Below are 25,620 nucleotides of genomic sequence, written 5' to 3' on the forward strand. Positions count from 1 at the left end.
TTGGGGTCACCAGAACTAATCGGGACTGATGCAGCAGGGTATCAGTTACTATGCACAGCTGACACTCACAGGATTTTCATCCAGGGGGTGTGCCATTCACTTACTCCTCATCGCTATTGTAATAAGTATAGGCGGTCAATAAGGAGTGAAGCAGCACGAATAGCTGAGCTTTACAGGAGGACCAAGATGGCTCGTGATCGGGGTCTTTAGCAGTCCACTTGCCGCCATTGTAACCCATGAGTGCACTGCAGGTCCATCACTGGGTGCCAATGGGAACCTGTATGTATTCTATTTAAATACCGCTGACAGACATTGACCTAGGCGATTAAATGTTTAACGGATGTGCAAAAAGCTCAGCTGTTAGAGACAGATGCTGGCTTAATATATTTTTAATACAGCCGGTATCTGCCACATGTGGAGAAAGCTCACATACATGTACATAATATTGTGTTAAGGGGGTAAAAAAAAATATTATTTATTATCTCTCCAATAAATTCATAACTAGAACAAATCATAGAATTCTCATAGGCGGTGAATGATGCATTACTTTCATTAACATAAAACATTTAACACAGTCATTCACAATATAATTTCTCACAAGAATTCTTCAGAAATCAATTAAAGTATCTCCATGAATCTTTTGTAGACACTAGCACTGATCAAGAGAACGGTGTTAATGATCGCAGCTGCTGAACACAGTGATAAATTGCTAATTCCGGCTTTAGATATCTGAAATGTAATATTATCGGGATTATGTTAGGCACACTGTTCCTAGTCTATGTTATATATTCATGTATGGAAGTACGTACAGAACAGTGCTTATTGTTATGGTAAAACACCTATTATGAAACATACACGTGATAAAAGTTTATACAGTGGAACCTTGGTTTAAGAGTAACTTGGTTTGAGAGCGTTTTGCAAGAAAAGCAAAGCTTTTATAAATGTGTAACTTGGTTTAAGAGCAATGATTTGCAATAAGAGCATATTCCCACTGTGCACACTTCCGGTTCCGTACTTTCACCTCGCTCTGACACGCTCTGGAAGTAACTTTCTGTCCATATGTACTGTATACTATACACAGTATACCATTGCACATTACAGTATATACTATATAGCATGTCTATCAATTTGCATTTGTGGATATAGTATTGTACTCTTTTGGCTAAACAGTACTGCACATTGCTTACACTGTACGTCTCGCACACCAACAATTCTATGGTAAGCTAATGGGCAGTTTAACCTGCTTTATATGTTTTTTACTTTACTGTACAGTATTTTGTATTCGTGTACTGGAATAATTTTATATGAATACAGTACATTATTTTGTATTTCTGTAATAAGTTTGTATAAATACAGTAAATATTTTGGGTTGTGGAACGAATTATCTGCGTTTCAATTATTTCCTATGGGAAAATTGGCTTTGATATAAGAGTAACTTGGCTTAAGAGCACACTGCCGAAACCAATTATGCTCATAGTCCAAGGTTCCACTGTATAACACACTGCTATAAGGCGGCTGGATGAATACATTGATTCAATGAAAGGGAATCTATTAGCAGATTTTGCTACCTCATGTGAGGGCACCATGATGTAGGCAGAGGGACCCTGAATCCAACAATGTTTTACTTATATTACTGGGTGCAGCGGTTCTGAAACAATCAGAGTTTTTCGATTTAGCAGAAGTAGCAGACCTGAGAGAGCTGCCCCCGCCCACACCAGGCTCTTAATATACAATGTCTATACATAGTAATCTACTAATCCCAAAAGGGGGCTTGCTGGACTAGCTGACCTAGTCTGGAAATGGTAATCACTTGAAGCTAAAACAAACATTGCGGGTAAGCAACTGCACATAGTGTGAAAAGAGTCACATCAATGAAATATATGTGTTAACCCCTGCTGCGTTCTGTCTTTAGATTACAAAGCAAAAACCGGCAGACAGATTCCCTTTACAGCTGACGTTTCCCATTGTGAGGATTTATTAAGTAGGCTGTTGTGCTCATATATTACACTTCTTTCCATTCATTTCAAATGGTTGAATAGTATAATTTGCTACAATATCTAAGTGACATGGGATGCTCTCTATGGCGATCTTCTAGTATCACTAACTTTGAGTGGTATGCAATTTTTTTCTCAAATCCAAAACCCCCATAAACCTTACATACAGTATATCACAAAAGTGAGTACCCCTCAAATATTTTTGTAACTATATTACATTGTTTCATGGGACAACACTGAAGAAATGACACTTTGATACAATGTAAAGTAGTCAGTGTACAGCTTGTATAATGGTGTAAATGTGGTGACCTCTAAATAACTCAACACAGCCATTAATGTCTAAACCACTGGCAATAAAAGTGGGTACACTTCATAGATGAAAATGGCCAAATTGTGACAATTTAGCAATTTTCCCTCCCCATTGTTATGTGACTCATTACTGTTACAAGGTCTCAGGTGTGAATGGGGAGCAGGTGTGTTAAATTTAGTGTTATCACTCACACCCTCTCATACTGGGCATGGGAAGTTTAACATGGCACCTCATGGCAAATAATTCTCTGGGGATGGCCTGGGCTATAAGAAGAATACCAACACCCTGATACTGAGCTGCAGCTCGGTGGCTAAGACCATACAGCGGTTTCATAAAACAGGATCCACTCAGAACAGGCCTTGGCATTCTTGACATAAAAATTGGGTGCTGTGCTTGTGCTCAGCATCATACCCAGAGATTGTCTTTTCAAAAATATATGTATGAGTGCTGCCAGCATTGCTGCAGACGTTACAGGGGTGGGGGGGTCCACCTGTCTGTGGTCAGACCATACGCCGCACACTGCATCAAATTAGTCTGCGTGGCTGTCGTCCCAGAAGAAAGCCTCATGTAAAGGTGATGCACAAAAAGGAAGACAAGCTGAAGACAAGCAGACTAAGGGCATGGATTACAGGGACAATGTTTTGTGGTGTGATGGAACCAAGATATTTGGTTCAGATGGTGTCAAGCGTGTGTGGAGGCAACTAGGTGAGGAGTATAAAGAAAAGTGTGTCTTGCCTACAGTCAAGTATGCTATGGGGAGTGTCATGGTTTGGAGCTGCATGAGTGCTACCTACTGTAGTAAGCTATAGTTCATTGAGGGAACCATGAATGCCTACATGTACTGTGTCATACTAAAGTAGAGCATGATCCCCTCCCTTCAGAAACTGGGCAGCAGGGCAGCATACCAACATAACAAACCCAAACATACCTCCAAGATGACCACTGCCTTGCTAAAGAAACTGAGGGTAAAGATGCCAGACTGGCCAAGCATGTCTCCACACCTAAACCCTACTTGAGCATCTGTGGGGCCTCCTCAAACTGAAGATGGAGGAGTGCAAGGTCTCTAACATCCACAAGTTCCATGATGTCATCATGGAGGATGGAAGAGGATCCAGCGGCTCTTGTGCAGCTCTAGTGAACTCCTTGCCCAGGAGAGTTGCGGGTAGTGCTTAGAAATAATGCTGTTCACATATGGACACTTTGGACACAATTTAGCCATTTTGACTAAGCGACGTACTTACTTTTGTTGCTAGTGGTTTAGACATAAATGGCTGTGTTGATTTATTTAGAGGACACCAAATTTACATGTTATACAAGCTGTACACTGACTACTTTATATTGTATCAAAGTGTCATCTCTTCAGTGTTGTCCCATGAATAGACATAAAAAATTTACAAAAATGTGAGGGGTGTACTCACTTTTGTGATATACTGTAACTAGTGGACAACAATTATCTCTTCCGACTTCCCAGACACTTTTGAAAGCTTGCAAAACAAGAATGCAGCGGAGACACCATCACATGTTTCTCAACGCTGGCAGGAAACTAGCCAGGTATTTCACCGGGAAGGAACAACCACGGGAAAGGCAGTCTCCAGTCAAGGAAACCGCCTATACCAAAACATGGTATCCATCCACAGACAGCTGTTGCGGGATATTTGCCCCTCATCAGTGTGGAGTAGGAAACTGGCTAGTGGGAGCATTGCCTAGTAGAAACACGTGATGGTGTCTCCGAGGTGTTGGATGTTGATCTCTCCGAGGTCAACCATCCTTACCTATGTAGTCTTCTACTAGGCAATGTTCCCACTAGCCAGTTTCCTACTCCACACTCCCGTGTACACCAAAATATGGATTGAACACCTACAGTATTATAAGGGTATAATCAAGTCTGGAAGTTATTCCCTATACGATGGATAGGGGATAACTTTTTAATCACTAGGGGTCCGACTGCTAAGAGGTCCACTGATGCTGATAACCAGGGCTCCGAAGATCCCAGTGCAAATGGTACGGTGGTCAATCATTCACAGTGCTGCTTTATTCATTCTTATGGGAATACTGAAGACTAGAAATTTCCAAAGGTCCCATGAAGTATGAAAGCAACAGCAGTGCGAATGATTGACCACTGCTCCATTCACGCGGAGCTCTTTAGTGCCCCAGATTTGGAATCGGTGGAGGTCTGGCTAGTGGGAGCATTGCCTAGTAGAAACACGTGATGGTGTCTCCGCGGTGTTGGATGTTGATCTCTCCGAGGTTAACCATCCTTACCTATGTAGTCTTCTACTAGGCAATGCTCCCAGTAGCCAGTTTCCTACTCCACACTGATGAGGGGCAAATACCCCGAAACAGCTGTCTGTGGATGGATACCATTTTTTGGTATAGGCGGTTTCCTTGACTGGAGACTGCCCTTCCCGTGGTTGTTCCTTCCTGGTGAAAGACCTGGTTAGTTTCCTGCCAGCGTTGAGAAACATGTGATGGTGTCTCCACGGCATTCTTGTTTTGCATATTTTCCCAGGGGCCTTGTTATAGTGTCACTATGTTGAGAAACACGTGATGGTGTCTTCGCGGTGTTGGATGTTGATCTCTCCGAGGTTAACCATCCTTACCTATGTAGTCTTCTACTAGGCAATGCTCCCAGTAGCCAGTTTCCTACTCCACACTGATGAGGGGCAAATACCCCGAAACAGCTGTCTGTGGATGGATACCATTTTTTGGTATAGGCGGTTTCCGTGACTGGAGACTGCCCTTCCCGTGGTTGTTCCTTCCTGGTGAAAGACCTGGTTAGTTTCCTGCCAGCGTTGAGAAACATGTGATGGTGTCTCCACGGCATTCTTGTTTTGCATATTTTCCCAGGGGCCTTGTTATAGTGTCACTATGTTGAGAAACACGTGATGGTGTCTTCGCGGTGTTGGATGTTGATCTCTCCGAGGTCAACCATCCTTACCTATGTAGTCTTCTACTAGGCAATGCTCCCACTAGCCAGTTTCCTACTCCACACTGATGAGGGGCAAATACCCCGAAACAGCTGTCTGTGGATGGATACCATGTTTTGGTATAGCCGGTTTCCTTGACTGGAGACTGCCCTTCCTGTGGTTGTTGCTTCCCAGTGAAAGACCTGGCTAGTTTCCTGCCAGCGTTGAGAAACACGTGATGGTGTCTTCGCGGTGTTGGATGTTAATCTCTCTGAGGTCAACCATCCTTACCTATGTAGTCTTCTACTAGGCAATGCTCCCACTAGACAGTTTCCTACTCCACACTGATGAGGGGCAAATACCCTGAAACAGCTGTCTGTGGATGGATACCATGTTTTAGTATAGGCGGTTTCCTTGACTGGAGACTGCCCTTCCCGTGGTTGTTCCTTCCCGGTGAAAGACCTGGCTAGTTTCCTGCCAGCGTTGAGAAACATGTGATGGTGTCTCCGCAGCATTCTTGTTTTGCATAATTTCCCAGGGGGCCTTGCTCTAGTGTCATTGCGTTGAGAAACACGTGATGGTGTCTCCGCGGTGTTGGATGTTGATCTCTCCGAGGTCAACCATCCTTACCTATTTACTTTTGAAAGCTTGGCCGAGCGTTCATTTGTTCTCTATGGGGAGAGTGGAGTACATGGTGGTTATAGTCTTGCAAAACAATGTATTGGATGAAAAAATTAAAATCACTTGATCTTTACCTTCCCTGATATCATCTGTCAGGGAGAGTGGTGAGACCCCCATATACATTAGATAGTTGATTGATCCCGACATAATCAGCATTGCTTGGACAACTTTTATCTAATGTGTAAGGGGGCCTTTAAGTACTTATTTATATAAGCTAAAGGAAATGTAGGAAAAATAACTAATCAAGTCATATGTAAAAAAAAGTTAAAAAAAAAAAGGGCCATAAAACTAAACAATCAGTGAGGATTCGGCAGAAGAGTGATGGAAGTGAGGATATATTTATATTTTTTACAAAAATTTAAAATAAGCAATACATTTCGTTCAACTTGACAATTGTGTCCCACTTGTTGATTCTTCACCATAACATTAAAATTTTTATCTTTATGTTTGAAGCCTGAAATGTGGGAAAAGGATGAAAAATTCAAGGGAGCCAAATACTTTTGCAAAGCACTGTAAATATAAAGCTGGCCTAAATGTAAATTCTTTTTACTTTTCACCTCTGTTGGAATCCATTATTTTTTTATTGATTTTTTTTTACAAAATATGTAAGGGGACATGGAACATTAAGGTGTTCACGACCTGACTGGCCGCAGTGTTAACCAATACATTACCAGTGCGACCAGTGATGGCTGCAGCAGATGGGTACCTCCACCAAAGGAAGAGGAAAAAATTACATTGACAGGGAAGAAAAGTAGGGGTGTAGAGGAGCTTTGGGGGGGATAGGTAGAAGAGCACGTGTTGTTTTTTTCTTAGGCTGTATTGTATTCATTTTTTAAATAAAATGCAGATATAGCTACTGACATAAAACATCATTTTCTCAAGTGATTAAGGGACATCCAAAGCACAGTTTGGTGAATGCTCAGCCGCACCTTACTGACTACACACTGAAAAATCCCACAAAAAAAGTGAAAATTAACTCACTTCCTCTAGGATCAAATCAGGGGAAAATGCAGAGGGCGGTCTATAATCAATTGTATCATTATGGACGTAGACAAACTACTGGCCAAAGTAAATGTAATGAATGACAAATTTAAGAAATATTCTGGCCAAAGTACAGCATTCAAACAAGCCGTCTGCTTGGGCTTGATAGAAAACAAACAGCTATCCAATACGAAGTATAGGAAGCTATGAGGGACAAACCAGCAGCAAAATGGCCAAACTTTGCTTAGTATTGTATCAAGCAAATTGTACTGCAAAGCATAATACAAAACAAGAAACAGAAATGAATAAATTGTGGCCACATGTTGCATGTACAATCACCTCTCCCTGAAGAAGTGAGCTAATTGTTCACGAAACGCGCGTCAAAGATGTACCATCTCTGGACAGTTTTTTGGGGGTACTTCCCTTATGGATAATTTTTCAGCAATAACATTCCTCTGGCATTTATCTCCAGTGATCTTGAATCTCCCATTACCCAGGGTCCTCTGTGATATTCAGACCACCGTCAGGGACTGTGTGTGTCCCCCTTAATTTACAGCACATGTTTTTTATTCCCAACTTACACTGTTGTGTTTCATTTTCTGATGTACATGTTTTATAGGTGGAATATTTTGTATGAAATAAAAAAATGTATTTTTTTTTTATTTATTTTTTTTATTTTAGCTACAAGCTCCTTGTGTGTTCTCTTATTCTCATATAATACATCTGCGTAAAAAAAATATTACATATTGAACCAGTACTTTATCCTTTTCTGGAACCTTTTTGGCATCATAATATAAGCAAAAATGCATAAAGTCATATTGCAAGATGCTTCAAACTACCGTGTTTCCCCAAAAAGAAGACACTGTCTTGTATTTTTTTTGCTCTGGAAAATGCGCTAGGGCTTATGTTTGAGGTAGGGCGTATTTTCAAGGAAACATGGTTGGGGAAAAGTTTGCCCCTCAAAAAATACAGATCCCCCTTCGAAGGGGAGTCATACTTGCCAGACCCCAGGCGTCTGCGTCGCTCCCAGGTCCTCTTGTGCTCTCTGGTGGGCCCTCCCAGCAGGTATGCTGCACGCCGTCCTCCCGTTTCTGGCTGACACTCACACACATCAGATCGTGCACACACATACACTCATATATACACACATATCAGATTGCACACACAATTTCACACACACACACTCACCACACCCAGCAATGCCAATTGCTTCCAGCAGAGAATTCTGGGACGCAGTGCAGTGGAGCAAGAGAAACTGCAGGTGGAATGCATACAGGACCTGTTGGTGGAACACATCGATGCGTTCTACTGCTGGGTCCTCTATGTGTTCCACCCTCAGATCCTCGCACTCCACTGCACTGCATTCCAGGTCCTTATGCTGACAAGAAGCAATTGGTATCGCCGGATGTGCTGAGTGTTGGCGTGTGTGCGTGATCTGATGTGTGATTGTGTGTACTATCGGATATGTGTGTGTGTGTGTGATCTGACGTGTGTGTGCCAGCTGATGTGTGTGGGTGTGCCAGCTGATGTGTGTGGGTTTGCGTTTTACTGCAGGTCCTCCTGTTCGCCATCTGGTGATGATTGTGGGGTCTTCGGTCTTCTCTTTTTTGGGGATGTCTGTTTTCTATAATAAAGTGTCCTGCAGTATTCTTTAACTTTTTTAGCTGCATGGACACTTCATTATTGAACCGCGACTAGGGCTTATTTTCAGGGTAGGGTTTATATTTAAGCCTTCCGCCGAAAATCCTGAAAACTCCTGCTAGGGCTTATTTTCAGGACAGAGGAATTTTTGGAGTGATACCTTTATAGGCTAACCAGAAAAATCATATTAGCAAGCTTTCAGAGCACACAGGCTCCTTCTTCAGGCAAATTACAAAGGTATTACTCCTAAAATACTTTTGTCATTCTTGGGACATAGTATTTCAATTGATTTTTCTGGCTAACACGGTACCACAATATTACCCTGTATTGCACATTGCAGGACAGAGGAAGAAAGCTGTATGGAGCCAGCATGGAACTGCCTAAGATCTGTAAGAGTGGGAGATGTATCCTGATGCCGTATCAAGCGCTTTACTCTTTTCTTACCACCGGTCTCACTTCCTGCTACCGCCATACAGTCATCTCTATATGCTGCACTGTGCCTACAATATGGTGGAACAACCCAAAAAAATCAAGACCACGTTGAAAAAAGTAAATTCATGTGTTCATGTAATTAATAAAACTAGAACAGGACTGATGACTGATTTCTTGCATAATTAAACACTGAGGCGTTGGGTAGAAATGTGACAAAGAACAGTGAAATGAAATAACTCTTTCCACCGTCCCGCAGATGATCAGCAGTTCGGTATTGGCGCACTTTCACTTGTTGACCCGTCTTGGAAATGTTTAAAGCATTAGTTTTATTTTCTAGACAACTTACACAAATTCTTTCCAGCACGCATATGTTGTAGTAATAGTTTAAAGAGGAAGCAGGTGTAGAGTTGTTCTGACATCTCTCATCACGGCGCGCACTTTACAGATGACGGATCATTTCGCTTTTCCTGCCATAGTACAGGATGGGCATTGCACAAGAGATTTCACATGCCTATTGCTGGGATGTATCAGCACTATTGTACTATTTTTAGGGCCAAATTTCTCCTTATGTGTGTAAACCACAAGTAATAGTACGTAATGATGGTGTGAGGAAATGCACATATAGAAAAGATGAAAACGTAAGTCGTGATTCTAGATAGGTTGCAACATAATGAGTCCATAGAGGAACGCACGTACATATTATTAACTATAAAACTATATAGAATGATATAAAATCAACATTGTGGGTCCCTGATCATAGCTACAAATTAAAAAACAAAACCTAAGTACTGATGAACGGCAGCATTTACACTGGGCTACGGACTTATAGACAGTACTGATTACACTGGACTACTGGGTGTCCAAACACAGAAGTCTCACTGAGCACTGACCGACTGCAGCACATGCACTATACTGTCGACTGACTGACTGCACATGCACTATACTGTGGACTGACCAACTGCAGCACATGCACTATACTGTGGACTGACCGACTGCAGCACATGCACTATACTGTGGACTGACCAACTGCAGAACATGCACTATACTGTGGACTGGCAAGCTGCAGCACATGCACTATACTGTGGACTAACCAACTGCAGAACATGCACTATACTGTGGACTGGCAAGCTGCAGCACATGCACTATACTGTGGACTGACCAACTACAGCACATGCACTATACTGTGGACTGACCAATTGCAGCACATGCACTATACTGTAGACTGACCAACTGCAGCACATGCACTATACTTTGGACTGACCGACTACAGCACATGCACTATACTGTGGACTGACCAACTGCAGCACATGCACTATACTGTGGACTGACAAGCTGCAGCACATGCACTATACTGTGGACTGACCAACTGCAGCACATGCACTGTACTGTGGACTGACCGACTGCAGCACATGCACTATACTGTGGACTGACCAACTGCAGCACGTGCACTATACTGTGGACTGACCGACTGCAGCACATGCTCTATTCTGTGGACTGACCGATTGCAGCACATGCTCTATTCTGTGGACTAACAGACCAACCATAGCATTTAATGAGATTGGGAACTGACCTACTGCAGCACGTACAGTAGACTGAAGACCGACCACACCGACCCCGTGTACACCAAAATATGGATTGAACACCTACAGTATTATAAGGGTATAATCAAGTCTGGAAGTTATTCCCTATACAATGGATAGGGGATAACTTTTCAATCACTAGGGGTCCGACTGCTAAGAGGTCCACTGATGCTGATAACCAGGGCTCCGAAGATCCCAGTGCAAATGGTACGGTGGTCAATCATTCACAGTGCTGCTTTATTCATTCTTATGGGAATACTGAAGACTAGAAATTTCCAAAGGTCCCATCAAGTATGAAAGCAACAGCAGTGCGAATGATTGATCACCGCTCCATTCACGCGGAGCTCTTTAGTGCCCAAGATTTGGAATTGGTGGAGGTCCCAGAAGTTCGTCTCCTGCAATCAGAAAGTGGATAGGGGACAACTTACAAACTTGAGAATACCACTTTAAACCCCTTTAGACACTTGATTGACTGCAGGATTTCAAGAATTTAAAATTCAACAAGACATCATGAGCACTGCATTTAAAATATCAGAATTTCTGGAAAAAAGAAATGTAGCTTCCAGTTAGGAGGCGCACAGGATCCTAAATCTGGAAACTACATGATGTTTCATTCACTCATAAACGATCACTGGCACTATAAGAAGGTGATAAGGTTAGTGCAAGACGGTCCAATGGCGCATTTAGATGATCTGTTGATATGAATGCTCATTCCTGACTATTGGCCCATCTAAAGAGGTTGGCAGACACCTGATGAATGAGCAAATGCTCGCTCATCGGGTGCAATGATTTCTAAACTTCCTTAAAAATCATCGCTATGAGCAACAAATTGTTCTGTCTTAACTGGTGATGTTTCCATACACTCCACACATAGCAGATGTCAGCTGTGTAATACAGCCAGCAACTGCCTATAACAGCAGAGAGCGGAGTTAGGCTGGTTTCACACTTGCGTTGAACGGCATCCGTTGCTATCCGCCGCCTTGCGGAATTACGGTAACCGTTGCAGGAAACCGTTTTATTCCTCATAGCCTTCTATTAGCTACGGATAGCAATGGATGGCCTGGCGTTGCATCCGTCGGTCGATGCTGCGTTGCATCCGCCTGGTGGATGGAATGCTGCATATAGTGTTTTTCTGCGCTTGGCGGAGTGTCAAAAAACCGCAACCTGCAGGATTCCGTTGGCATCCGTTGTTTTTATAATGGACGCCTATGGTGGCGGATTTCATTAACGCAACCATTTTTACACAACTGCGCATGCCCAGATGTGTAAAGTCCAGAAAAAAAACTATAACGGATTGTGTTATTTTGTATGATCCGTTGCATCCGTTGTGCCACTATATGCAACACATCCGTTGCATCCGTCACACAACTCAATGCAACAGATGCCGTTCAACGCAAGTGTGAAACCGGCCTTAGCTCCAATTGTTACTGATTAACCATTTAGATGCCGCTGTCAATCACTGACAGTGGCATTTATATGGAGTGTTCACATGTGCGCCAGCCCCCTTTTTCACCCCATGATGCGATCATGAAATGCTGATGGGCTTCTATGGCAGGAGGAAGCCTGCTGAAGGCCAGCAAGACTTCTATGTACTCCTGGAAGCCCAGCCATAGGAGACCATCATGCACAATATATACTGCATTACTTGATATTGCTGTACATACAAGTGAAGAAAGGAGAAAAAAAAAGTTAAGATAAGGAAAAATAAAAACATTTTAAAACAAGATAAAAACATTCTAAAAATTAAAATCACCCCTTTTCACAATTTAAAAATAAATAAAAAGTAAGCACATTGTAGCATAAACGTATTGCTGTGCTCTTAAAAGTCCCATATATCAAAATATAGAGGTAAGAAAGCCATTCAGTAACCAATGTAAAAAGAAAACATTAACACCACCAGAATTGCCGTTTTTTTGATGCAACAAATCTTAAAACAAAATGCAATAAAAAGAAATCAACACATCATCCGTACCCAAAGTAGTATTAATAAAAATGCCAGTTTCCAATGCAAAAATTAGAAATTAGCAAAAACAACACGAGTTGCACTAAAGGAGTGCCACAAAGACACTACCACCGCCATGGTTCACTGTATTTTTTTTGTACAAATTATGTTTTTACTATTAAAATAATAAAATGATACAAGTTTAGCAATGCCAGGTTTGTACTGACTTGAAAATTTGTATTACCAGGTCATTTTCATCATATTATGAACATCACAGATTCAAACTCCCAAAACAATGGTGTAATTACAACTTTTTAAGCATTTCATTCCACTTTTTTTTCAGTACGTTGTATAGCAAAATGAATGTGGTGTCACTCAATGCTGTAAAAACATGAAACTGCATGGGCAACCAAGGCAGAGTTTCTATTATACAGGGTCATTCACTTGCTACTTTACCCAGAAAATGTGATGTAACTTCTAACGGAGAAGATCTATCATAGTGAAATTTGGACTGTACATATTTTGGTTCATGAGAAACTGTTGTTTCGAAGCTGGTGTTGAAAATGTCCATTGTTCTCAACCATCTAGGTACGCCTGCATGCGTTGTGCCATATTGTTGAATGTGTACCGCAGGATGTCTTGGGTCATAGCCTAAATTTCTTGCTGTTGGTTCTCTTGGAGTGGCTGTAATGTGCCACAAGTCGCTGATAGACATCTTGAATTGTTTCCTCAGACATTTTTGGACCTCCTCCATCATGCCTATGTAAGTGATGTTCCAGCTTATTCACAAATGACAGAATACACTTTTTGGAAGGTGGCTCCAAGCGCCTTCAGAAAATCATTGGCACCTCTTTAAGGGCTCGGTTATCCAATAAGCTTTCATCCGTGCGGAGCTGCCGCCCGACCACCGTGCGGAGCTGCCGCCCGACCACCGTGCGGAGCTGCCGCCCGACCACCGTGCGGAGCTGCCGCCCGACCACCGTGCGGAGCTGCCGCCCGACCACCGTGCGGAGCTGCCGCCCGACCACCGTGCGGAGCTGCCGCCCGACCACCGTGCGGAGCTGCCGCCCGACCTACACCCCACCTATTGTCTCCTCCCCATAATCCTATAGAATGTAAGCCCGCAAGGGTAGGGCCCTCTTCCCTCTGTACTAGTCTGTCTACTGTAACTTGTATACGTATTTTGTATGTAATCCCCTTCTCATGTACAGCACCATGGAATTAATGGTGCTCTATAAATAAATAATAATAATAATAATAATAGTGAAAACAAGCTCCTCCAAGCTGTATCTGTACATTTGCTAACAAATGAAGAAGGAATTCAGTCAGTCAGAGTGAAATTCAAGCACCACAGAAACTACCAAAGAGCAGAAAGGTGATCAGCAAGTATATCTTGTGAAGACGACCGGCAGGGATACAAGTCAACAAGATCACTCTGTGTGAGGAGGTTTCTCATCGGTGACGCTGAGGTTCAATGCATTTTCACTGTTCATGAACTTTTAGAAGTTCCAACAATTTTTCCGGGTAAAGTAGCCAAAAAAATCACCCTATATAATGTTCAGAAATCCAGTGAGTATAACTAGTGTTCACATTGTGTTTGGGCCACGTCAGTGGATCTACAAGGGATTCTTTCTGTAGTACTGAAAAACGAGATGGGACGAAACAGAGGCCCTGTTGATAAGGAAGCCAGACAGGTGAGGCACACAGATTCATTCTGTGCTCTGTCAGGGAATTTTCCCAAATCCTGTTTTTTTAGGGTTCAGACAGGAGTCGCAAGGGCACCATTGATGTGTGGCTCAAATGCAATGTGAACATACCCTTATAACTGCCTACAGGAGAGAGGACAGGAGAAGAGGGACACGGCTCTGTGTCTCTGTGTGTAATGTGTGTCTCTTAAATTTAGAAAATCTCTTTATGAGTCTCCAAGTTTTAACTGTCATATGAGACCAAACAGGACCACAGAAAAGGAAGAGATTAGAAGAGGGATTACTTTCATGTTTTTTTATATTTTACTTTTTTATGTGACTTTTCTGTTTAGTGTTCCTTTAGGCCACCAGTTACAAACAGGATGCAGACAAGCCATGTTACATGAGAGAGGTTGCACAGATGCAAAAAATGATACTGCAGTATATAATGTGTATTTTTATACTGCATTTTTTATACTATAATTTGGAAAATTCTGTAACTTCACTCTTCTCTTACCAGTCTCCTCTTTAACCTCGGAGCGTTCCTCATCCGTTGAGCCCTCATAGTCTGCAATGGGGAGAGTGTCAAATGGAAGGGAACTGCTACTGCGGAACAAAGAGAAAAAATAGTTCAGATACATCAAACAAATGACTATTTATTTACATGAATGATGTAACACCTATTGCTACTAACAAAGAGAACACTTTCATCAATCACAAGGCTCTACAGTATATTCTTCTATCACCGTACCCCATAGATACTTGTCGGCTGAACGATGGTTTAGTCATCAACTATTTACTCTGGTTCCCTCATACACAGAAATGTTCAGCCGGCCAAGCTCTCTCCTGTTCTTTTAAGGCCCCTTTGCACACTGCAACATTGCTAGCGATATTGCTGTAATGTCACCGGTTTTGTGATGTAATAGCGACCTCCCCAGTGACATTGCAGTGTGTGACATGCATAAGCGACCTCGCCCACGCTGTGAGGTAACTGATCACTACAAATCTTTCAGGACAATTTTTTGGTCCTTTGTTTCCCGCTGCGCAGCATGCATCAGTGTGTTTGACACCGTTACGACGACATCGTTAGCGACTTACAACCCAACCCATAGGCGTGCTATAGCGTTCCCTTTCCCGCCCCTGCTGTTTGACATGTCCCCAACAACCAGTGAGGTCGTTCTGCAGGTCCGTATCGCTGCTGCGTCGTTGGCCAGATCTGCCTGTTTGACAGCTCACCAGCGACTTTCCAGCAATCCCGGCCAGGTCAGGATCGCTAGTGGGATCGCTAGAAAGTCTCAGTGTGTAAAGAGGCCTTTAGAGAGAGCCACTGCAAGACATTTTTGGCAGCAGCTTACCTCTTAGAGAAGAAAAGGATAGGGAATCTAGCCTTACCAGATGATAATGAGGGGTGGAGTGGTTACATCTTCTGTCTCCAGAACTTGTAAGAACAGATACAAAATATACACAACCCATTTCTGCACATACCTGTTTTCTTTCTCTGACCCCTTTTGCTCAGTTTGTGGCAACTTTTGAGTAAGGCTTCTAATCTTCGCTTTCTTCTCATTTAGAACCAATGTAAATCGAGTATAAAGACCTCGCTCCAGTTCCTCCTTGCTGCTAACAAAATTTTCAAGCCTAAAAGGAAAACCATATTAATACATTGGCTGTGTGCCTTTTACAATCCCTTTATGTCAGTAATGTCCCCCCGATAATATGTGAGTCACAAATTATCCCACAGATGTGAACACCGCCATCAGCTCCGGTCTGTGCTGGAGGGCTATGTTTACAACAAGGATTTCGATGTGTTCAAAAAGATTTTTAATCGGTAACTATTTCAGGAAAATCTCCTTTTTGGATTTCTGCACATGGTGTCATTAAGAACGCTGGAAACTTTTCATATGTAAAACAGCTTGGAGAAAACATGGCAGACATTTTCTTAAGACTACTTTGCTATGAGCAGCTCTCATTCTGTACTTTTAAATAGTGTGCCACTCCAATCGGAACCATGAATCAGTTAAAAGACGTGACTTACAGGGAACCTGTCACCAGGTTTGTCCCCTAGAAACAGTGAACATCCACAGTGAGCAATAAAGCCTGCTTTACACATTGCAATTTTGCATACAATATCGTATGCGATTTGCAACACCCCCATCGTATGTGTGGCACGTTCAATTTGTTGAACGTGCAACACAAACGATTAACCCCCATCACACGTACTTACCCGTCCATACGACCTCGATGTGGGCGGCGAACGTCCACTTCCTGGAGTGGGAGGGACGTCCGGCGTCACATCGATGTCACGCGGCAGCCGGCCAACAGAAGCGGAGAGGCGGAGCTGAGCGGGACGTAAACATCCCGCCCACCTCCTTCCTTCCGCATTGTGGGCCGGGAGCCGCAGGACGTAGGTAAGATCTGTTCATCGTTCCCGGGGTGTCACACACTGCGATGTGTGCTACCCCGGGTACGATGAACAATCTGACGTGCAATTCTAGAGAAAGGTACGATGTGTATGCGATGAACGTTTTAACATTCAATCGCAATCGCACGTATCTGTCACACACTGCAATGTAACTTACGATGCCGGATGTGCGTCACTTACGACGTGACCCCGCCGACACATTGTAAGATACATTGCAGCGTGTAAAGCAGGCTTTATATAGAGCATTCCAGAATACTGTATACAAGAGCCCCGGCCGATCTGTAGAACATAAAAATCACTTTTATTATACTCACCTGCGGGGGCAGTCCGGTCTGATAGGTGTCACTGGTCTCAGTCCGGCGCCTCCTCTATTCTTGCGATCTCCGTCCTCCATAGATCTGTGTGGATGACGTGTCCTACTGCATCAACACAGGCAGACATAGCGCTCCTGTGCACGTGCACTGCGATCTGTCTGGCTGAGAGCAAATCAAAATATTGTAGTGCGCGGACGGTCTTTGACCTTTCCAGGTGCCAGCGCATTACAGTACTTTTCCCAGCTCTCATGATGGCAGATCAAAGTGTGCCTGTTCAGGAGCGCGATGGAGGACACTGTGTGGATGATGTAGGACGTGTCATCCACAAGGAGCAGGGAAGAAGAACAGTCATGGAAGGAAAATAGGAGGCACCAGACTGAGACCAGCGACACCCATCGGACTCGACTGCCACACAGGTGACTATAATAAAAAAAAATTTTAAGTTATACAAAGTGGCCTAGGGTCTTATATTCAGTATTTTAGAATGCTGTATATAAGAGCTCAGTGGTGGTGGCCGCAGCTTATAGGGGCCAAATATGGTAACAGGTTCGCTTTAACATGGAACATAAGCACAGTATTATTTATTTTATGGGGAGATTTGTCAGGCAGGTTTCAATCAGTGCCAGGGCGTGGTTACAAATGCTACTCATTATGCATTGAGTGGTGACTGAAGCTGTGCCAGCTGCTCCTCTATGACAGAAAGCCCAAGGCTGCTGGGAGGAATAAAGATCATTTCCTCCTGGCAGCCGTGCAACTTTAGAACACTAGTCATCTTCAGATTAAAACCATATCTGTAGGTTAAAGGGAACCTGTCACCAGATTTAGCTCCTATAAGCTGCGGCCACTGTAAGCCCTTATATATAGCTAATATCTTGTATATAAGAGCCTAGGCCACTCTGTATAACAAAAAAAAACACGTTTATAATACTCACCTCGGGGCGGTCCAGTCCGATGGGTGTTGCTGCTCTCCGCCCCTTAGGTGAGTATTATAAAAGTGATTTTTACGTTTTACAGGGTAGCCTGGGCTCTTATATACAGCATCATAGAATGTTTTATATATGGTGGCCACAGCTTATAGGGGCCAAATCTGGTGGCAGGGGAATAGCGCATTTTTAACATGACAGGATCTCTTTAAAAGTGACTGGCTAATTCGGAACACAACCACATCCCCAGTTATAAGAGGTTGTTCACACTTATGCAAGCAACCACATAATTTGAGTTTTATTATTTTTATTTTCCCTTTCAAAAGGATTTCAGTTTGTTTCTCAGAGGAGTTATACAGATTATTTAATGACTTTAAAGTTAATTTCCCACCAATGAGTTTAAGACACTGCATATTTTCACTGTACCATAAATGCAGTGTCTTACAGTTCAGGAAAAGTGGACGAGATTTAAAGAAATCTCATGCCCACTTTGCTTTATTTAAGTTAACTTTTCCTGTGAGTACGCTGAGTTTTCTACACAGGTTTTCCCTGTATAATTGCATTAGATGCCAAGAATCAGCAGGTAAGAAATGCACATGCAGCTAAACTCACTAAAATTCATTTAATCTGCACATGACTGTATCAATAAAGTTTTATCAAAGTGACATACCAGGAAGGCTCAAAAACAATGCAACTTTATTTAAAGCACAACATACCAACAAACAAAAAAAACTGCAACGTAAAAAATCACTTTAAAAATGTACTGAAAAAACACAAGTAACTTAACTTTATTGAAACTACAAGCAGCCCAGTAAATTACACACCGCTGGAATCAGGGCCTTTGTCAGCACACCATGCGTCTCACAGATTAAAGAGCAAATACCTGCTGACAGACTCCATTAAAGGGAATACTTTACCAGTTTTTTCACCCCATCTGAAAACAGCATAATGTAGAGACAGAGACCCTGATTCCAGCGATGTGTCACTTAGATTACTGGCTGCAGCAGTTGTGATACAATCAGAGTTTTTAGATCTGGCATGTAGCAGAGATCAGAAAGCTAACCTCACCCACACCCCTGATCAGTAATTTTCTGTGTAAATTGTGTGCTGACACTGAGCTTCTAATCAGTGCTACGAGCATGGTTGGGCCAGGACAGAAGGCGTATGGGCAGCTAGTCCAGGAGTGATAATCCCCTGCTGATAAAACACTCATTGTTTTGAAACAACAGCACATACCCTAATAAATGACATCCCCAAAATAAGTGTCTCAGCCCCTACATCATGCATTCCAGATATTAGATAGCATAAATCTGCTGAGATATTCCCATTAAGACGCCATATACATTACAGTAACATTTTCTGAACCTGCCGACTTCTGCCAATGTGTTTGGGAGCTATAAATGCATACAGTTGCACAGTGAAAAAGTAAAAAATGTACAAGGGAAAATATGGCACTGCATTACTGCAAAAGAGAGATATTTAGTTTATGTATTGGCCAATGCATGTAAGCCCGGACACCAACGGCAAGGTATATATCAAAATGCCACTATTTGGACGACAAACCTGCATGTATGGGCATCTAGGCTCCTGCTAAAATGGTTATGAACAGCCAAGTCTTAGGGCGGAGCGCTCAGTCAGAAAAAGACTCACTAGAAATATCAAAAAACTGACCCGCATTTTTAAAGATATTTAGTTTATGTATTGGCCACTGCATGTAAGCCCGGATTACAGAGATATACCTTGCCGTTGGTTTCCGGGCTTACATGCATTGGCCAATACATAAACTAAATATCTCTCTTTTGCAGTAATGCAGTGCCATATTTTCCCTTGTACATTTTTTACTTTTTCAGTGTGCAACTGTATGCATTTATAGTTACTATGTTTTTTCAGTTAGCACCTGTTCACATTTGTTGGATGTGCGGGTCAGTTTTTTGATATTTCTAATGTGTTCGGGAGCAACCGACTCTCCTCACATAATGTCGGGGGAGAGAAGAATCATATATTTCTGATTTCAGACTGACAATCCTTTGGTTATTTAAAAATAGCCATCACTGGAGATGTCTGGCAGCAGCGCTCTTATTTTGGATTTTGCCAAATAAGTCTCATATCTAAATAGTAACAAAACATTCATTACATGGAGTGACAGGAGGATTCCAGCTCTTACTTTTCCAGGTCAGGTTAAAAAAGTAGTAATTATATAGGTTACAATAGACATTTTTGCTTCTCTTTTTTGTTCTGAAAGATTTCCTTAGTTTTCAAAATTTTGACTAGCGTATTATACATTACTAATATACCCTGAGTGTTACTACATAGAAGTGCATGTAAAAAAAAAAGCAACTCTTACTGCTCATGCATGTCAGTCCAGTCCTGTCGCAGCCTTTCATTTTCCTTCAACAGATGTCCATTTCTACTGTGTAATTCTGTGGCACAGCTCAAACAATAATCAATTATCTCTTTGATGATTCCAGCAGGGTCTGCGGCATTCCGGAGTCTGAGAGAGCCAAGCTTGAACTATAAAGAAGCAAAGTGAGATACAGAAACATAGTGACACTAGGGTGAAAGTATCCCTCAGATTTACACATTTCTACCCACTTGGCCAAAGCACATAATTCTGCACCCCTTTCCATGGTGTCATTCACTGTGACTAAGTCTGCCCCTTATGATGTATTCTGTCACAGCTAGAAGCTATGGTGGCGGTGATAGAAGCAGAGAGCCGGCGCTGCACTCACATCTCATACAGTGTCTATCACCCAGGATCCAGGACATCTTCAGAGGGGGCAACAATGCAAGAAACTGTAGTAAGTAACTACTGTGCTGCCTCCTGTGACAGAGTAAGACAGCACAAGCTTTAGAGATTTGCAACATAAGTGTACCGCTCTATTTATTGAATGTTTATAAATGGACATTTAAAAAAAACAACCCAGAACTTTAAATGTCCTTTTCAAAATAATACTGACAAAATCTTGAAATATTTGTTTATTATTTCTTCTATATATTCTGCCCTTTGACTGCTTCGCCGTAGGCCATGGCCTGGGTTGGCCTTAAAGGGAACCTGTCAGGTCCATTATGCACCCAGAGCCACGAGCAGTTCTGGGTGCATATTGCTAATCCCTGCCTAACCGTCCCTGTATACACTAGCATAGATAAACAGATCTAAAGTATTTCTAAAGAACTTTTACCGTATGCTAATGAGCGAGGGGTCTAGTCCCCTGGGCGTTAATTCTCTGGCCAGTCGCCCCCATTAGCATGTTAGTAGAACCCTGTGGGTGTACTAACATGCTAATGAATACGCAGCGTCACAGGATGATCTCACTCACATCTCCGACGCCATTGCATCCAATGCTGGATTTCGGCTCCGGAGTTTCGGTCATGTGCACTATGAAGCTGGGTGTACGCGTCCTGGCTTCACACTGAAGTAGTGCACATGACCCAAAATCCGGACGGTTAGGCAGGGATTAGCAATATGCACCCAGAAATGTTCGTTGTTCTGGGTGCATATTGCACCTGACAGGTTACCTTTAAGGGAAATCTGACAAGTTTAATACTAGAAGCCTCCTCCTCCGTGAATGGTAGGTTGTGAGTGGTTGTTTCATCAGTATTTTGCACCTGTGCTGCCCCCACCTTTATTAATTATACTGCGGACAGGGACTGATGTGAGGGGGACAATCTCTGTACAGCAGTCTGGTATATGTTGGTGCTTTAGCAATAGCAAATATATAAATAATCTAAAGCCCACCCCCAAAAAATATTTTTAATGTGTAATAGCACATGGTAATTTTCATTATAATTCCAATTTTATTATGCTTTAATCATTTCCGTGCTAGAATATTCCCCCTTAATGACTAGACATAGCTTACATTTTCTTAAGACATGTGAATTTAGGGCCAGAACATATTTATGTATGTCTTTATTATTTGTACAATTTGCTTGTTTCATATTATGAGAACACGTCAGTAGCGCTATGGTAAGAAATAAATGGTTATGTGCTGTGGTTTTGCCATAGCAAGATGTATGATTCTAATTAGATCATGATAATTGCCCATTGTAAAGGCAAAAAATGATTAACAATAAAATGATCATTATGTTTTATTGGATTGTAACAATAAATGGCGGTTCTCTGACATCTCCAAAGAACTCAGCTATTTCTAACTGATATATGGGAAATTATAGAAACACATTAGGGTCACTTTCATACAGCATCTGCCAAAACCAGAAGTGAGTCTAAATCATGGAGGAGTTCAATTACTTAAAGGGAACCAACCAGGAGGATTTGCATATGTAAAGTAAAGCCAGATCTATACTGGCGCTAGGATGCTGAATGTAAGCATAGCTTATCTTTTCACTGTCTGCCTGCCTGCGCCAGAATTAACATCTATGACAGCGACAAGGAGAGGAAGGCCAAACAGGCAGACAGGGCCAGGAATAGATAGCAAGACCCAACCTACATATTCCCTTCCTGTTGCACCTGTCAATCAAACAGCAGTGCATTGCTGGAGCAGTGCATTGCTGGAACTTTCTTGCACATATTTCTGAAATGAAACATCCAATCTCAGAAGAAAAAGTATGGTTAGATCCGCTATCCTAGCAGCAGTATAGCACTGGCTTTACTTTATATATTAAAATCCTGCTGGTTGCTTCCCTATAAAATATAGTTTCTCAATCTTGAATTACTTGCACCCCTCTCAAAGTCTTAAAATAATAGGCTAGTTACTAAATGGGCAAGGACGATTTACAGCATCTTCTCAGAGCAAGCAGCAGCAAGGAGATCATACGAGTCCAGATGTGGGGGGCGGCTGTCATAGGCCAGACTCCTCCTAGCAAAGACAGAAATTGTATATTACCATCTCTGCTTTCCTGCTAACTGTGGATACATTTTAGGAAGCATCATCAGCGCCTATGCCTCAAGCACTAACGATCATGTGATTGTCAGAAAACGGGAGAAAGATAGCGTTGCTGTTTCTTAGCAAACCAAGATCAGCTTTGCAGACAGGCTGAATTTACCCTGTAACTGGAAGTAAAGTGCTAGTCGTAAGGGTGCTTTACACGCTGCGACATCGCTAACGATATATTGTCGGGGTCACGTCGTTAGTGACGCACATCCTGTGTCGTTAGCGACATCGCAGCGTGTGACACGTAGAAGCAACAATCAACGATCGCAAAAACGTCAAAAAACGTTGATCGTTGACACGACGCTCCTTTTCATAATATCGTTGGTGGTGCATGCCGCTGGTTGTTCGTCGATCCTGCGGCATCACACATCGCTATGTGTGACACCGCAGGAACGACGAATATCTCCTTACCTGCGTCCACCGGCAATAAGGAGCGAAGGAGATGGGCAGGATATTCCGCCCGCTCATCTCCGCCCCTCCACTTCTATTAGACAGCTGCCGTGTGATGTCGCTGTGACGCCGCATGAACTTCCCCCTTAGAAAGGAGGCGGTTTGCCGGCCACAGCGACGTCGCAGGGAAGGTAAGTCCACGTGACGGGTGTAAGCGATGTTGTGCGCCACGGGCAGCGATTTGCCCGTGACGCACAACCGAAGGGGGCGGGTATGCTCGCTAGCAAGATCGCAGCGTGTAAAGTGCCCTTTAGAATATCAATGTATCCTATAAACTCAAATAATTTAACATAATATAAGGCTATATCCCTTCTGAAAGTTTTGATAATTCCAACTATTTCATAAAACAACACTACGGACAGGACATCAGATCACCTTACTCTGCTGTAATTAAAACGTCAAGGACAAGTCAGGCTGAATTGTACATGATGAAAGTCTCTGGGTTGAAATGCCAAGGAGACGTCGATGTAACTTAAATGAAAACCACCATGAAATATAGAGAATATATCAAAGTATGATATTCCCTGCTCACATTATTGAAATACTATCAGTGTGTTTCTAAATCATATCACATATGATATGCTGGACCCATGGCGGCAACAGTGAATTTTTTTTTACTGATTTTGTAGATTACTCTAGATGACATATGTGAGGTAAAGCTGTAATATGTGGCTTCAGTGACCTTCACTTAAATTATACTTAAGGAAATTAAATGTGTGCAAAGAAATATCTCCTTGTAGATGCATTTCATTACCTACTGTACAGTAATACTTCTGTTATGGCCAGTCATGTCATAAATACCTACAGAGCTGGCTGGCTTCTGAGGGGTTTCTGGAGGCTTTGATTACCACCTGGAGATTTGTCAAGTCTTAATGGAGACTCAGAGGTCCCCTCCTTTTTCTAGGAGCTTCAGCTTTCTATTAACATGCTGGTATATTTTGCACATTAGAACATCTGCGTATCTAACGCCAGATCCTTATCTTCTCTGATACTTGCCTTCTGGAGGAAAGTCAAGAGGCCCCTATATACATCATATGGTTATCTGATCCCAGTGAAATTAGAATGTTCATCAAATATACAGTACATCTAACGAGTGGTCAGCTTTTGGAATACTTTACATTGGTTTACTTTTTTATAGAGCATCCATTTTTGGGGGGTCAATAGTTCTCTTCCAAGAGGAGCATTGCATGGCCTACAGGACTCCTTATGCTGGCTTGGCACTCTTCACAAGGAAAAACATTATCCATTAGACTCCCAGTCAGAGGCCTCTTACCAAGGCAAATCAGATCTCATGCTTTGCACTGAGGAAGAGCAAATACCCCAAAACAAAGATCTGCAAATGGAGTTTCTGGTTTAACTTCCTATTCCAAGTCATGCGGCAAGGCTTGTTAGGGTGCATGTCCACGATCGGTGTTTGCAGCGTTTTGGACGCAGTATGCTTCAGCTGCATCCAAAACACAGCGTTGTACAGTACAAGCATAGTGGATGGGATTTCTAGAAATTCCATGCCCACTGTGCTTGTTTTTTCACAGCCAGCACTGACCTGTGTACGGTGAGTCTTTCCAGACCGCAGGATGTCAATTTTCTGCTGCAGATTCGCATGTGTCCTCCGTAGGGAGAACACAAGCGGGAGACCGCAGCACACTGAGCTCTGATCGTGGATATGAGCAGCTGCAGTCTCTTGCGTTCTCCTGCAGAAGAGATTCGCGGACCACAGGTCAGGATCCGCTGCGTCCAGGATGCAGTGAATCCTGATCGTAGGCACATACTCTTCGAGGGTCAGTATTGACTTTTAAGATTGCTACATTCAATAGGTTGCACTAGAGTTCAAGTTCTTTTTCCCTCTGACGGAGACACATTCTTCTTCAGAGTAAAGGGAAAGAAGGGGTTAATCCTGCGCAATCCACCAAATAAGAAGTAGAAATGTTGATAAATTAATCACTCTTTTATTCCATAGGTCTACGCATTTCAAGGTATAAAACATCTTGATGGTGTCTCCGTGGTGCTGGATGTTGATCTCCCTAAGGTTAATCATTCTTGCTTATGTAGTCTTTTACTAGGCATTGCTCCCACTAGCCAGTTTCCTACTCCACACTGATGAGGGGCAAATACCCCGAAACAGCTGTCTGTGGATGGATACCATGTTTTGGCATAGGCGGTTTCCTTGACTGGAGACTGCCCTTCCCTTGGTTGTTCCTTCCCGGTGAAAGACCTGGCTAGTTTCTTGCCTGCGTTGAGACATGTGATGGTGTTTCCGCAGCAGTCCTGTTTTGCATATTTTCCCAGGGGGCCTTGTTCTAGAAACACTGCGTTGAGAAACACGTGATGGTGTCTCCGTGGTGCTGGATGTTGATCTCCCTAAGGTCAATCATTCTTGCTTATGTAGTCTTTTACTAGGCATTGCTCCCACTAGCCTGTTTCCTACTCCACACTGATGAGGGGCAAATACCCCGAAACAGCTGTCTGTGGATGG

At 42.7% G+C, this 25,620-nt stretch overlaps 1 protein-coding gene across 6 annotated transcripts in view; it reads right to left on the reverse strand.

Annotated features, from left to right (window-relative positions):
- Positions 1–25,620, reverse strand: part of XRCC4 (X-ray repair cross complementing 4) — a 456,138-nt gene that overhangs the window by 210,891 nt on the left and 219,627 nt on the right. For 5 of the 6 annotated variants that reach the window (XM_075341952.1, XM_075341967.1, XM_075341960.1 and 2 more), the window contains 3 exons: positions 20,153–20,319; positions 15,638–15,787; positions 14,670–14,758 (listed from right to left, as the gene is read on the reverse strand). In XM_075341952.1, the coding sequence (XP_075198067.1) occupies positions 14,670–14,758; positions 15,638–15,787; positions 20,153–20,319 (406 nt within the window). The remainder of the gene's footprint in view (positions 1–14,669; positions 14,759–15,637; positions 15,788–20,152; positions 20,320–25,620) is intronic. The other variant, XM_075341945.1, reaches the window with a different exon arrangement.

The sequence above is a fragment of the Anomaloglossus baeobatrachus genome, chromosome 1 (assembly GCF_048569485.1).
Source record: "Anomaloglossus baeobatrachus isolate aAnoBae1 chromosome 1, aAnoBae1.hap1, whole genome shotgun sequence".
NCBI classification, from domain to species: domain Eukaryota; kingdom Metazoa; phylum Chordata; class Amphibia; order Anura; family Aromobatidae; genus Anomaloglossus; species Anomaloglossus baeobatrachus.